General features: G+C 37.6%; 2 protein-coding genes across 2 annotated transcripts in view; both read right to left on the bottom strand.

The window, feature by feature from the left end:
- Nucleotides 1-1,345: 1,345 nt before the first annotated feature.
- LOC309440494 (mannose-binding protein-like) lies at nt 1,346-9,811 on the bottom strand (the record flags this gene model as incomplete). The annotated part of the gene is given in 9 exon segments (XM_082054182.1): nt 1,346-1,829; nt 2,234-2,240; nt 4,163-4,193; nt 4,197-4,240; nt 4,243-4,257; nt 5,485-5,581; nt 5,583-5,697; nt 7,847-7,970; nt 9,790-9,811. Coding segments are annotated over 9 exon segments (804 nt in total). The 3' UTR covers nt 1,346-1,480.
- LOC309440067 (uncharacterized protein) overlaps nt 1,801-12,368 on the bottom strand; it is a 36,021-nt gene continuing 25,453 nt past the window's right edge. Inside the window, exons 6-10 of the mRNA XM_082053374.1 lie at nt 9,790-10,044; nt 8,902-9,076; nt 5,019-5,129; nt 3,443-3,532; nt 1,801-1,844 (exon numbers count right to left, since the gene is read on the bottom strand). The gene's annotated coding sequence lies outside the window, so the exon portion shown is untranslated. The remainder of the gene's footprint in view (nt 1,845-3,442; nt 3,533-5,018; nt 5,130-8,901; nt 9,077-9,789; nt 10,045-12,368) is intronic.

Here is a 12,368-nt window from a genome sequence, read left to right as displayed (position 1 = left end):
TTGAGAATAAAAAGATACATTGCCAGTAAAGACAAGGAAACTATGATGCACATCAACAGAAAAATCATACTCTAGAAAATTCATACCCTTCACCGATTTCAGTAATTGCTTTTTTGCTGTACCTGTATAACCTGGTGCAGAGAAAGTAAATGTAATTACTTACAAAGGTAAACACAGAATTAGGAAATGAAAATAACAGCTATAAAACAGATGAGCTGGGCACCAAATACTCCTCTGTACAGATATGCTCTTATGTTCCCACGGATCCACATACCTTGCCAGGGTCGACACAGTCCTTCTCTCCACAGAGTTACTTACCTCACATGTCTTTAAGTGGAAGAGGAACTGAAAATCTTCTGTTCTTCCATGGTCAAAAACACAAAGCCTACGTGTAAGTATTTTTCTTAATTGTCAAACATACATTATTGGCCTTTGCTGTCATGGTATTCACCTATTCTTAGTGAATCCAGTTTGTGGTTCACCTTTTTGTAGTTCACTTGAGGTGAAAGAAGCTTCCATCAAGAAAATCATAGAAGCCCATGGTATCACTTCTCTCACATTGTTCATGTAAATAAGGCCTTTTGCTGTTTTTCTGCACAAGCTGAATTCCACTTGGAGAACATTTCACAAGTAGGCCCTTGTACTCAATTTAAGACAAAAAAATTCTGCTTTCTACTGCATTTAAATCTCAATCTATATCTTGTGTACTTCAAATGATGCCTATTGATTCCCAAAAAAGCCCATCATCATCTCTTGTGGTTGTTCTACTGCACACAGAGCAACCTGGCTGGGCATTGTACTGTTTTATTCCTCCTTGTAGTTACAGCACATTTCATTTTCCTACCACATGGAAAAAACGATGTGCAAATAGTTGAAACTTCATAAAAGAAATTATTTGAATGTCAGTAATCACTTGTGTGCAATGGACCTCTGTATCCAAGTGACAAATACCACTCTAGGCTCTAAGTGATCATTATCAATTCTAGAATTAAAGCGCACTATGAGCAAAGCCATCTGAAATACTGAAATAATATAGGACTGTGTGCACTGTCCATTATTTGCAAGAAAAAAAAGAATGTATCAAAAACAACATGTGGAGAGTATCTTTCCTACTTACAGCTCATCTCAAAGACAGAATATATAACATTTTTTCATTAGTTTCAACATTATTAAAAAATGCTTCTCTCATTCTGCATTTATGAGGAACTCATAGGAAGGTATAACAACTAGCCTGCTGAGCATGCCATACCTTATTAGCCTTACTACCACTATGATAAACACCATGTAAATTCATAATGATTGAAAAAACTAAATCTGCATTTTATTAGGATATTCAAAACCGAATGTCAAAGAGAAAACAATTATAAATACACTCTGCTTCCGATTACTACAGGTTACATTTATGGGAACAAACTTGTATATGAACTACATAATTGAAGGTAAAAACTTTGGGCTTTCTTAGATTTATAAGCTCAAGAATTCACAAATAATTAAGACGTGAATTTGAACAATTAATGTAATTCCATTTTTCCCAGTCATGTATTACTGAAGAGTCTTCATTTTTTAGATTATTTGGTATTCCAGTATTCCAGTTTGTGTAAGTTGCAGCCCTTTCATTCAGACACATCAACCTGCCTTCAGGCTGTTCATCAGATATCACCATATAAGCTTGCTCTGAAGGTCTTATGAAGTCTTTTAAAGCTGTATTCTCAGCCTCATTCCTAGGACAGGCAAGGGCACTTTCAGGTTTTGCACAGAGGGATTTTTCCATTGTCAAAAATATCTTATTTTTTAGTTGAGGTAAATATTTTCTTAGAAATACTCTTGTTCTTTAAAAATCAAAGCTGGAAACAAAAGTGAACATAATTGTATTATGCCAAAATTGATCATGCTATAGTTATTTATCCATATCACAATTGTACTTCAGAAGTAGCTAATACCAGCTATAAACACGCTATTGTTGAAGTAGTAGGCAGAACCCAATAAAAGTCAAACAAAATAAACATCTGGAAATATCAGCCCCACACTTCAAGAAAACTGGAATTTCACAAGAAACTGGATCACAGTTTTTCATGTCCAGTTCATATAGTATTACAGTTCTTGAATTAAGATTTGAAGAAATTCACACTCAAATTGCAAGCACGACAAGATAGCTTGCCAGGTTTCAGTGCAAAAATCACAGATCAATTGAAACCATACAAAGGAACTGAGCTTGCAATTAGATCTTCTGTACCCATCAGCTTTATCACAGAAACCAGTAACAAAATTCAGGGTTTAAAGCAACAGAGCAGAGAGACATAGGAACAGCTTTAGCAAGTTTGGGAAACTTAGTATTTTCTCTGAAAATACACATTATCTTAGGAGAAGTTGGAATGTATGGCTCATATCCTTGACAGGCTTTCATGAAAAGCCAGTGGAAAGTTAAGCTCTAGTTCATTTAGCAGATAAAAGTGCTAGCGGCAATTCTTTTGAAACACAGTTTCTATCAGTAATGGGCAATTTATTTTATCTTACTGTCTTTAACATGTTTCTGGGATTAGTGTGAAGGGAGTCTACCACCTTATAACAATGACACGAAAACTGGGACACATGCATAGCTAAATTTTCCCATGATGTTGTGGGAATGGTATCAGCACAATGCTCTTGTGCTATGCTCCTGCACCAGGTACAACCTCCACAAAGCTTTCAGACACCCTTTTCCAGGCTGCTGTTACATGAGGGTACAGGAGGACAAAAGGGAGATGGCTTAAGAGATTCCTGTTACCGGCTGTTTGACCTCTTCATGCTCCTCAATTTCTTGCCCCAATTTCAGGTGAAATTTCAGGCTTTGTACACAACTACAGCTTCAAAGTTGGGCTTTCTCCAGGGAAGACATTCCCTTGGAAGGATGGTCAGTGGGTGGTGTGGAGCTATATGACTATTCGTCTGATTCTTGTGATGTGGTAAATTGCAGCCTCTGTCATTTCCTCCTAAGTTAATTTAAGAACAATGATGGACTTTTTGTTTTTCCTAATGCAGCTTTTGTACCAGTACTAGTAGAGCACTGATGAGATGTTCGTTGAAAGTTTTCACAGAGCATCTCTTGAGAAATTACTTGCAGCCCAACCCAGGAAGGCAGCATCACAATCTGTGTTTACTCTTAGAAAATTATCTAGAACTGGGGCAGTAAGAGAGCAGTGCTTAAAGAACAAGCACCTAGAGAACAGTCCAAGTAACAAAGCCCCCACTCTGCATGTTCACAAAGTGATCCTTAAAGTTTGGCAGGTCAGTTCAGGAAGGACATATTCAGTGAGACAACATTTAATTAATGACTCCTACTATAGCAACGCAAGAAAAATTTGTAATATTTATTTCAACCTACTGTTTTCAGTTCTTTCTCCAGTACTAGCAAGTCTATCATTTTACCAGGCAAAAAGAAAACTAATCAACAATAGAACCTTACCTTTTCTGTGCCTAGTTAGTTCAGCCTTCAAAACTTATACTTCTGTTTCCAAAGCAGTTACTTGTCTCAGTAGGTCATTTGTTACTACAACTAGGAGTTAACGGTGTTATTTAGTAATTTGCATTAAAATGACTGCACAACAATTGTGTCTGAGGTGCATTTAGCTCTCCTATAACCTGATGCCATACGGGGGAGCTATTTGGTTTCCAGAGCAGAAACCACAGGCCACGTTGCAGATTTGTTCCATTGGAATTTGTCCCACTGAGAGAGCCTTGTCCCTTACTCAGATGAATACTTGGGTGGGCTTTGAATTCTTAGGGCTGCCAAAGCCATCTTCTATTCAGAGGGAAAAGCCCAGTTCTCAAAGGCAAAACACACATGTAAACATTTTTAAATTAAGTTGAAACAGAAAACACATAAACAGGGAAAGAATGAAAGAAAAAATGCTGTTTATATTAAGAGATAGAGGGTTCGTTATTTCACTCACAAACAACATATACTAGTGACTCATTCTAAACACTTTTTCTCCCCAGTTATGTTGGTCAACTCATCTCCTATGTAACAGATGGTTTATGTTTCTGCTCCTCACACTTCTGGAAATCACACGTTTTATTCAAATGATGTTATAAGAATACTGGACATTAATACAAGTATTTTTTTGGAAAATGTACTAAAATGTTGAGAACTGGATTACAGAAACATGAGAAATTTATTTCTTACTTGTACATTCTCCTTTCTCTCCTTGTGGTCCTCAATCTCCTTTTATTCCTGGAGGTCCTGCTTTTCCAGGGAATCCCATAAACCTCTCAATCTTTCTCTTAGAGTTTGAGTTAAAATAAAAATGTTCAAATGTTTTCCAAGATTTTCTCTCACTATGTTTTCTTAATGCTTAGAGACAGTACCACACACTGAGAACTTTTTTATTTTCCCCAGAAAAATAAAAACATCTCAGGAAAATTGCCTTGTTCCTGTGGAAAGATTCATTTGCTAAGAAATGCATTACTTTGATGAAAAATTCTTCACCTACTTAGTGCACTGAAAATTCAATTAAATAAATGCTGTCTTATGTTATTGAAGAGGCACACATGCTCTAACACCAGAAAGCCAATATGCTTCAGCTGTAATCCAATCACACATGACACTATATGATTTAGCTCATTTTCTAGATCAGAAGATTAAGGATACCTCTGAAGCAGTTTGTTGAAACAGATAGTGCTGGCGTTACTCATTTCAACCATGAAATCGTAGAGGGCATACTGAGAGGGTATGTGGACCAGAATACACCTTTGCAGAATATCAATATATGCCACTGAAATTTTATGTCATAGTTCATATCAAGTGGTATTGATAATGAGAGGGGTTTGCTTGGGGGCTGAAAAGCAATTATCTAATTCCAAGATGTATGGTATACACATGATAACACAGGCAGGATATGGTAAGAAAGTATACGATTCCATATGTACTTATTAATTGTTTGGACAGAAACTACCATTTGGTGACTTGGTTCTACCACATGACAGAAAGCACCAGCTGATCTATTTGCTGTTAGTAGCAGTGCATGAAAAAAGTTACCTACCTGACAAATCATGCCTTGGGGAATTTTGCTGGGACTTGGTGAGTATGAAGCAATCAATTTATGACCATCAGATTAGTAGCCAACATGATTTCTGATTTTGAGAGCTGGCCTCTGGAAAGAAAAAGAAATAATCATTTAATAGGGTATCGTAGAAAATTCTGTAAGTAATTCAGAGTACAAATGGTACAATCAGATTAAAATCTTATTACATCTCTGTTTTATGGGCTGCTGTGAAAATGTATTGTATCTTTTTATTAAAAGCCAAGTATCTAGACTAGCATTATAAATGCAGAAAGCATTTTCAGTTTCCTGAAATAGTGCAGAGCCTATAGAAGGCTAATGGAGCAGAAGAAAAGGAAAGAAGTAAAAAGACAAAATGAAAGACTGAAGGAGGCATGAAACAAGACTAAAAGGATGATAAGGACTGACAAAAATACAATATTGCTAGATGGTCAGAGCTCCGGACCTTGTTCTCCCTTTTCACCCTCGGGACCATCTCTTTCATCTCTGCCTGGTAAGCCACTGACTGCAGGAGCACTGCACCAAATTACTGGGCAGGAATTAATACATTTTCTCTTCAGGTTTATCTGTGTTAGCTGAACTTGTTGCCACCAACAGTGAAAGCCAAAGTACAAAGGCATTGAAAAGCTGAAGAAGAGTCCTTGCTAAGTCCACACATCTGTGACAAATCAAACAGAGTCATATGTTTCTCCATTTACATAATTTTAAAGGGTTGCCTAGGAAAGAGTTGTCTACATTGCCTAAGTAATACACTCCTGTCTTCAGCCTAAAAGATGAAGAACAAGGGATAGTGTCTGAACCATTTCATGTAGCCCCTAATTGTATCTTCATGTATGGAAGAATATAAGAATCTGAACATCTCAAGGTGTAATGAAAAAATCTAATATAGCGATAGTCACCAATCTCACTATGCTTCAAATCCATTTCAATGTTTTGTTCACTGTATGTCTAAATTAAAAGCATTTCTCATACAGTATTCCAACTTGGGATGAATCCTGAACTCTCCAGCTATTGCATTTCTACTGGCACTCTTCTTGATAGCATCTCCACTATTAGCAAACATGCATAGCTTAAAGGACAAAAAGCTTAAGTGCGTCTAAGTAGTAATCATCTGATTGCCTCCCAATTTCTCTTTTCAGACCTTATATACTACTAAGATAACATTTCTTCCTCAGTATTGCACCCTCAGAGATGAAGTCCTCCTGGATCCCAGATCTGCAATACTTTGCTGCTTTCTCTGAGCAGAACAGTAACAGGCAACAACTTCATCAGATAAAGCACTGCATGATGTTCCGACAAGCTGCACCACAGTAATTGTCCTTGATTTTAATGAGGGTCAAATTTGAGGTTATCATGTCTCATGTATTCTGTGCTTAACAGGAAAAAAAAAACCAAAAACAACTACCACAAAGATGAACTGACAAACTTTTATAGTAAATAAGCCACATAGTAATGTCAATTTGCCTTATTTTCTTCCAGTTCCACCAGTTAAAATGGAAAATGAGCCTAAGGAAGCACCTTTTGGTTGTCAGGTTGGGGTGAGGAGAGAAAAATCCAGCATGAATTTTGGTAGTCAGCTCAATTATTTTTCTTTATTTTAAGCTTCAGAAGAGATTACCCACAGAGAGCTGCTTCCCCCGTCGTATTTCATCTGATAGAGTACAATATAAAGTATAGTCACTAGCATATTATTGTGAGAACATTCTCCTTAGGATAAAAAGCAGAGTTTAAGAAGCACCACTTTTCTATATACCCCTTTGTGCTTCCTCCATTAGGCTCACATTGAAATCTGGGGCAATGACATACACCAAAATAAAATAAGAAAAGATATGTAGCTAACTACTACAACAAAACATGAATTTTGGTTTATATTTCTTATCCAGCTTTATGGATTCAAGCCAGTTCTTAACAGACCTCTAAGGTTTTCCTTCTGCTGAATTTTTATACTGTGTTAATTATCCAATACCAGGGAAGTTGACATTGCTGCTGCCTCCCATGAAAGCAGCAAGATAAACCTCAGAATAATGCCACAATAAAAGAAAACTTGAAAATAAAATGTTAAGGCCTCTCCCTACAGAGATTCAACTTCACACAAATCTTTGTTGCTTTTGCCTACTAGGAACTAAGATATATTTACCTCCAAAGTTTTCAAAGTTGACCACCCCAATCTTTTATTCTAGGAGAGCCAAAGTGCCTATTTATCTTTGGTAAACTGGTGGTAGGGTTTCCAAGGAAATCACTTCCCTAAGAGACTGATCATAGTTTGCACCAAAAATGGTTTAGACAAAAAAGCAAAATTTTCCAAATCTTAAGGAGCTGAAATAGAAAAAAACACCAGGTTTTGCAATCCATATTTATATTCAGATAAGATGGAGAATCCCACCAAGCTTGGATGCAATGACAGTCCTCAGGTTCCGAGGGTTACAAAGCTGTAGACTTGTTGAGCAGAGAGATCAGAACTCCACCCTGAAAGAAGCCACAAAACTTTCATATTTAGGAGGCAGCTCATTCTGGAGGTCCTATTTAAAACATCTCAGGAAATTATTTTCTTCCTCCATAAAACGTGTGTTAGGATATGAGTCATCTAGTGCAGGTAACAGCAGGGAAGGGAACGTGGAAGAGGCAGCAGGGAGTCCTTGTTCCAGACCTAGTCTTGAAGGTGACAGCTCTGAGTCATTAGCTTGACACCTGAGAGTCTGACAGCACAGGACTGCCCTGATAGAGTCAAATACTAGGGAAAATGCTCCTCAAAAACAGATATTATTTTATACAAAGAATATTCAGGGACAAAATGCTATTAAACTGACAGATTACAGCCTGCTAGCAGTCCTTCATCAGCTTGCTGTGCTCTAGTAGGGCAGCCTACAAGAGCTTTTTCTGATTGGCATGTTTGCACCTGCAAAGCTTGCACGGCCTCAATATGGTCAGATACTTATCACAGCAAAAGAGATTTTTACTTGATCAGTACGCAGTGAAAACTCTTACCACATCACTGGCTTCCCTGAGAGCCAGCACAACAGAATGTAGCAGAGAAGAAATGGAACAGAAACCTGCTGGATTTTTACCATGAGGATGAGCCTTCTAAGAGAAAATTAAAAAATCCCCTACATTTCTACTAAGAGCTGCCATTTTGTACTTTATTTTGGGAAGAGATTGCTTACTGGCTTATCTCTGTCTTGCCCAATCCTAATGACTGCCTACCTCAAGCTTACCACCCCTATTTACAGGTACTGCACATGACATTCTGAAAATGAGCCCTTTGCTCTTTTCCTGGCCTTAGACAGACATTGGCTGTGTTACAGTACAAATGAACAACCGAAAAATCAGAACAACTGCAGGCATTGAAAGTTTTGCCTGTAAGGTTTTTCCCCTTTATTCAGTCAATGAACTCATTTCTTAATAACCTAGGACAGGGAAGGATATTTGAGGCTTGTTTGGCTCCAGTGACTGCCTTTCCTGCAATGTACTCTGAATCATCCCTGGAAAAGACTTGGCCAACTCAAGCATATCCATTTATGTTTAAAAATGGGATGTGGAATTTGGAAAAACAATATGGAGTGAAGGAATATATGTTTAAACTTTTAAGTAAATCACTTACTACTTGTCTTCCTATAATGCTAGTGATACAGTTACTGATTAGAATAAACTTCTCAATAGGGTTTGCACTGTCCAGTGTGGTACCATTTTGTGGACATGAACAGTACAGGAGCAAGAATAGTGTGTGGGATATCACCATGGATAGCTCCGAAAAATTAATTAATTAACAACCAATTAATGAATATTTATTTACTTAATTAAAATAGAATTCTGAGGAAGAGATGTCTTGGGCAATTTAACATTTGCTTGCAGAAAATTTCCTTACCCGGAGGAATGCCTGTTAGACTTTGCCAGCTGCAAAAACCAATTCAAACTCTTCATCTCTTCAGTAGTGTCGGGGATGACTTTATCCTCAAGATCTCATTTCTGGGGCTGTTGTTCTCTGATATGGTGGCATCAGATAGAGATGTTGTAGGCTGTCGAGCTGCCTTGTATCTTTCCTGTTCAGGAGTTAGGATAAATTTAGTCTCAATAAAAATAAAATTAAAGCGTCAGCTCAGAGCAGTGCTATTTGTCAGCCATGTTTTGATAAAAACACTGTAGAGCCAACATCATTAATCAGAGATTTGGAATTAGAGATTTTTTTTTTTTTATTTTTTTTTTAAACAGGAAGCTGAAGCTTCCACACTGACCTGTGCTATTTTGTGTGTGAAATAACAAAACATGATATCTACATGCTGTTAACACAAAGCATCCAAGGCTCATCTTGTAACCCACAAAAATGTCTGGTTTGTTGAATTGCTGTTGAACTCCCCTGAAGGTTGCTTGCCTGCAAAAGAAGCAGCATGAAACAGATAGGATTCTCAGTGATTTCCCCACCCTTAGGTTGTCACCTGGTCAGGACACCACCTTGATGAAATGTACTTTATCACATAGCAGAAATTTTACTAAGCTGTGGCAAACCCAGCATGTATATATATGGTATCCAAACCTACAGGACTATTGTAAATTTCTGCACCAAGTGACAAACAAAAATCATAAGGGCAGGTGGCTTAGTGTTCACAAATTATTAAATGTCTTTTTTCACTGGATTTTTAATTTCGTTTTCTATCTCCTTAATTCTATATAGCCTTCCCTTCCACCAGAATTATTTGGTTCTCTTGATTCCCAGTTTGAGTACTAAGTTCCTCACTATGTAGATCCTTGAACATACCTTCTTTCTGCATATCACTCATTTGGGGGAATGGTCTTATGTCTGGCTGCTCTTTGATATATGGTGCAGCTCTCTGCAGATATCCTTGGAGAAGCAAGCAGCTCAGCACGTGACAACACTTGGCTTTTGAAGTTTCAAACTTGCCATCAGTTTTGAGTATTCTTCACCGGCAGAAATATCATATGGGAATATCAGCAGCGGGAACTATGTCCAATTATTTTCATCACAGCATAGCAGGGTGACAGCTTCTAGACACTTGCAAGAGAATAGATGGTTAAAGCAGCAGATAGAAATGCACAGCTAGTTTGTTGATTCACTTTGATGTCAGACCAACAGAGTGCTCTTATCCCCGAACCAGAAGTTTACAAAGTATTTCACAAACTTTTCCTTGAGAAAACTAGAGTCAGGATTAAAGAGTTTTGAAGAACAAAACCCTGGGAATAACCTTGTTTCAGAAAAAACTCAGATCAGGCATTGTGGAGCACCATTCTTAATAGGTGATCACACAGTGAGTTTAATTAGAGCTCTTAGAAAGACATAAAGTGAAAGCTATCCTGTGCAGGATCTTTTTCTTCTGAATTAGTAGTGCCTGTGTAACCTATGACACATCTGTTCTTCTGCACTGTAAGTAGGATGGAGCAGAGCTGAAGCTCTTCATCTATTTCTTTTCGCTTGTCAGCCTGCCACAGGGACTCTGCAGATGGATGGTTGCTTCCTGGTTTGGCCTTGTATCCTGAGCCAACCCTCATTAATGATCAAATCTCCGGATGTCCTATGTCCACTCTTTATATTAAGAGCAAGGCAAAAGTATCAACTGCTTGTGAGAGAGGAGGTAATTTATATAGCCAGACATGTTAGGAATAATGCCATGGTAGTAACACAGATAAGTAGGAATAACATTGCAATTATTATTACAGAGTGTCATTCTTTGTTCATGGCAGAAAATAGCATAAGCATCAGTATGTGTAACACTCTGAGTACATGTCTATGTATAAAAATAAAGACCTAAACAAACAGATCCCAGCAAGTTTCCAGTGAACATTAATGAGAGCCAGATATTCTCTAATTAATTTTTCTGTCCTGGGCCAGATCGCTGACAAACTAGGAACAAAGTGGAATTTTGTAGCACCTTCCCCTCCCTCAGACTTGATATGACTGCATACTAGTCTGTACCCAAGCTTATAAAGCAAAAATTATTCCTGTTTCTCATTATAAATACAGACTTTGCAGAGGTGCTGAGTCTGTACTTTGAAGTTTGCAAGACCGAGCATATAATCTTTACAGAAGCTGTAAGAGAGAGACAATTCTGAAGAAGACCAGACCAAAAAAATTCCAAACAACCTTCTTAACTCAGAGGAAGTCTGTTTGAGATTCAAAGTTCACAAGTCACACAGGATCCCTCACTCAGTACTGACTATTAAGAACGCATGTACTGTCTCCTTCTCTTTTGAAAATTTGCTGACTGAGCTTCCTGTCACCAGAGGTAAAACAGATGAGCTTTAAAAGAATGAGATTCTGAAATAAGTTAATATCAAGATGCTATTCTTACCATCCCTAGTCAGCTGTTCTGCTTTACTTACATTGTCGAAGTTTGATTATACAGTCAAACAATTTCTTCACCTCCACGAGATTTAAGGGAGCTTACCTTTTATATGTTTGTAATATATCTGTGTATGCAACACTCTTCACTCAAGAAAAGGTCTTATCCAGCCACCAGGCCACTTTTCACCTAGCTTTCTGTTTGACTTCTGCAAAGAACGCATTGCTTAATGCAACTGGAAAACTAAGCACAGGGTAAAATCATGACATATTTACACCTTTATATTTGAGAGCAATTACAATCTTGTCCCAATATCAGAATTAGGGAGCTAGAGAGACAGAGGATTTCAGTTTGTGGGTTTTTTTGTTTGGTTGGTTTTGGTTTGTTTTTTGTGGTGGTGTTGTGGCTTTTTGTTTGTTTGTTTTCCCCTGCTCCAGCGTACCCATGTACAAAGATAAATTACAGTGCATCACAATAAAACCACAGTTTACACCTTGATATTTAGTCAACTGAATCAAACAAAAAATATGCCAATTCTTACATGGGTGTATGGTGCCATACTGTTCAGTGGTATATTGCTCTATATGCAAGAAGTGGTTAAATCTTGCCATCAGAAAGTTACAAAACAAAAATAAATGTCATTCATACAAAGTTCAGAGCTCATAATCTAACTATTGGGCTAATGGAGTGTATAGACTAATGAGGAAATTCTGCCCTTCATTCATCTTGAAGAACAGGAACCTTCTCACTCTTTTCCTTTGCTTTTTTTTTAATCCCCTGTAAATGAAACATGAACAGGATGGGGTTATTTTCTGTTCAGACTGTTTCAGACATAGGCCTTTTCTTGTTGCTTAAGGGCTCATAAAATACCATGTCTGATTTCCAGCTTTTCACTCCAGCCACAACAGAAGATACAGAATGGCACTTTTGCCAAAGTTGGATGAGTTGTTCACATTTGAGAAGTGATTGGTCAGGTAAAGACTTCTCATTTTTTTCATGTTGCAATAAAAATTTGTGAAGCCAAGACCTCCACAAGCAC

The sequence above is a fragment of the Streptopelia decaocto genome (genome assembly GCF_964273445.1).
Source record: "Streptopelia decaocto genome assembly, chromosome: 5".
NCBI lineage: Eukaryota > Metazoa > Chordata > Aves > Columbiformes > Columbidae > Streptopelia > Streptopelia decaocto.
The sequence above is the reverse complement of the archived record's forward strand: the minus strand, read 5'-3'. Positions and strand labels throughout refer to the sequence as shown.